The 3,635-nt window shown below is 52.2% G+C and overlaps 1 protein-coding gene across 1 annotated transcript; it reads left to right on the top strand.

Annotated features, from left to right (window-relative positions):
* The first annotated feature begins 724 nt into the window (after positions 1–724).
* Positions 725–1,507, top strand: LOC138367616 (uncharacterized). Its single transcript, XM_069329339.1, has one exon. It carries the CDS (start codon positions 725–727, stop codon positions 1,505–1,507), a length of 783 nt encoding a protein of 260 aa, XP_069185440.1.
* The last annotated feature ends 2,128 nt before the right edge of the window (positions 1,508–3,635 follow it).

Genomic DNA, 3,635 nt, shown 5'->3' on the forward strand with positions numbered 1-3,635 from the left:
CACTCTGTCCGCTATCATCCTGATTGTTTCATCCACAGGTACGTTGGTAAACAGTGATTCTACGTCCAACGAGGCTCTTATCCCTGTGGCCTGTGTTCCCCGCAGTAACTCAACAAATTCCTTTGGAGACTTCAAGCTGAAGGCGCTAGGGACATAATGAGTCAGCAAGCCGTTGAGTCGCTTCGCCAGTTTGTACGTGGGTGTGGGTATGTGGCTGATGATTGGCCGAAGTGGGTTTCCAGGCTTGTGTGTCTTGACATTTCCATACGCGTATCCAGGTTTGTATTCCCCATTAATCTTTGGCAGGTGGAGTCCGGATTTCTTGGCGTTCACAGTTTCGATCAATTTGTTGACCTTTGCTTTTAATTCGGCTGTAGTGTCCTTCGTTACCCTTTGGAATTTAGTTTGGTCAGAGAGTATGAGGTTCATTTTTGCCAGATATTCGTCTTTTTTAAGAATGACGTATATTGGCGACTTGTCACATCTCCTGACGACTATCTTCTTGTTCTCACGAAGGCTCTTAGCTGCCGTTTTGAGCTCGGGGCACAGTATGATGCTTCTGTAGTTGCCTCGATTCTTTCCTCTTTCCGCGATAAGTTCTGCTTGTAAGGTGTCTTGGTGGTGACCTCCTTTTGTGTCTCAAGGTCGAATATGTCCTCCAACAGGATCTCCAACTCCACTTTCCGGGTCATATTGCTTAGACTGGACATAACGTTGTCACGTTATGTCATCCATTACCACCATCGTCCCCCACCCATTACCACCATCGTCCCCACCCATTACTACCATCGTCCCCACTCATTACCACCATCGTCCCCACCCATTACCACCATCGTCCCTCACCCATTACCACCATCTTCCCCACCTATTACCACCATCATCCCCACCCATTACCACCATCGTCCCCACCCATTACTACCATAGTCCCCACCCATTACCACCATCGTCCCCCACCCATTACCACCATCTTCCCCACCTATTACCACCATCGTCCCCACCCATTACCACCATCGTCCCCACCCATTACCACCATCGTCCCCACCCATTACCATCATCGTCCCCACCCATTACCATCAACGTCCCCACCCATTACCACCATCGTCACCACCCATTACCACCATCGTCGCCCCCATTACCACCATCGACCCCACCCATTACCACTATCGTCACCACCTATTACCACCATCGTCACCACCCATTACCACCATCGTCACCCCCATTACCACCATCTTCCCCACCCATTACCACCATCGTCACCACCCATTACCACCATCTTTTCTATCCATTACCACCATCGTCCCCACCCATTACCACCATCGGCACCTCCCATTACCACCATCTTCTTCACTCATTACCACCATCGTCCCCACCAATAACCACCATCGTCCCCACCCATAACCACCATCGTCCCCCACCCATTACCACCATCGTTCCTACCCATTACCACCATCGTCTCCATCCATTACCACCATCGTCTCCACCCATTATTACCATCGTCTCCACCTAATACTACCATCGTCCCCACCCATTACCACCATCGTTCCCACCCATTACCACGATCGTCCCCCCACCCATTACCACCATCGTCCCCCACCCATTACCACCATCGTCCCCCCACCCATTACCACCATCGTCCCCCCACCCATTACCACCATCGTCCCCCCACCCATTACCACCATCGTCCCCCCACCCATTACCACCATCGTCCCCCATCCATTACCACCATCGTTCCCACTCATTACCACCATCGTCCCCCACCCATTACCACCATCGTCCCCACCCATTACCACCATCGTCCCCACCCGTTACCACCATCGTCCCAACCCATTACTACCATCGTCCCCACCCATTACCAGCATCGTCCCCACCCATTACCAGCATCGTCCCCACCCATTACCACCATCGTCCCCACCCATTACCACCATCGACCCCACCCATTACTACTATTGTCCCCACCCATTACCACCATCGTCCCCACCCATTACCACCATCGTCCCCACCCATTACCATCACCGTCCCTACCCATTACTATTATCGTTCCCACCCATTTCCACCACGCCCCTACATATTACTATTATCGTCTCCACCCATTACCACCATCGTCCCCACCCATTATCACAATCGTCCCTACCCATTACTACCATCGTCCCCACCCATTACCTCCATCGTCCCCACCCATTACCTCCATCGTCCCCACCCATTACCACAATCTTCCCTACCCATTACTACGATCGTCCCCACCCATTACTACCATCGTCTCCACCCATTACTACCATCGTCTCCACCCATTACTTCCATCGTCTCCACCCATTACCACCATCGTCTCCACCCATTACCACCATCGTCCCCACCCATTACCACCATCGTCTCCACCCATTACCACCATCGTCCCCACCCATTACCACCATCGTCCCCACCCATTACCACCATCGTCTCCACCCATTACCACCATCGTCCCCACCCATTACCACCATCGTCCCCACCCATTACCACCATCGTCCCCACCCATTACCACCATCGTCCCCACCCATTACCACCATCGTCTCCACCCATTACCACCATCGTCTCCATCCATTACCACCATCGTCCCCACCCATTACCACCATCGTCCCCACCCATTACCACCATCGTCCCCACCCATTACCACCATCGTCCCCACCCATTACCACTATCGTCTCCACCCATTACTACCATCGTCTCCACCCATTACCACCATCGTCCCCACCCATTACCACCATCGTCTCCACCCATTACCACCATCGTCCCCACCCATTACCACCATCGTCTCCACCCATTACCACCATCGTCCCCACCCATTACCACCATCGTCTCCACCCATTACCACCATCGTCCCCACCCATTACCACCATCGTCTCCACCCATTACCACCATCGTCCCCACCCATTACCACCATCGTCTCCACCCATTACCACCATTGTCCCCACCCATTACCACCATCGTCTCCACCCATTACCACCATGGTTGACACAACAGAGCACAGGTGAACAGGGTTACATAGGCACACTCAGCGTCATAACATCTCTCAAGACCATCTATGAAGTATGTCAGACCATTGCTGAAGTATGCAGCGCCGGCTTGCAATCCCTGCCGCCTGATGGATAACGGGTATAATTCCAAAGTACAGATTTCTCCCCCCCCCCCCCTCCCCAGAAAGTCTATCAGGGGAATGGGCAAAGCCAGTATGACTCTACCGCTATGGTCATCGAGGATTGAACTCCGACCCTGCAAGAATGCAAGCAGTTGCTGTACTGACCTGTCCATGTGGATGGTCAAGTTGCCAACAAAATGTGTGCCAGAACTGGGAGGGTTTAGCTACGAGGAGGAGTACTACGTACTACGTAGTGGTAGTACGTAGTACATTACCACTACCACTACGTAGTAGTGGAGTACTACGAGTGGAGTACTGCTGCACAATGACAGCACCTTTCAAAGCTGGAGAAATTACTGAACTGGAGAGCGTGCAGAGATCCTTTACTGCTAGAATCCACTCAGTAAAACATCTAAACTATTGGGATCGACTAAAGAGCCTAAATCTGTATTCTCTTGAGCGCAGGCGGGAGAGATACATAATAATTTACACGTGGAAAATAATTGAGGGGCTGGTCCCAAACCTG

The sequence above is a fragment of the Procambarus clarkii genome, chromosome 22 (genome assembly GCF_040958095.1).
Source record: "Procambarus clarkii isolate CNS0578487 chromosome 22, FALCON_Pclarkii_2.0, whole genome shotgun sequence".
Taxonomy (NCBI): Eukaryota; Metazoa; Arthropoda; class Malacostraca; order Decapoda; family Cambaridae; genus Procambarus; species Procambarus clarkii.

Excerpts from the sequence above, each read along its gene's own strand:
- LOC138367616 (XM_069329339.1), top strand. The coding sequence starts at position 725 with ATGTCATCCATTACCACCATCGTCCCCCACCCATTACCACCATCGTCC.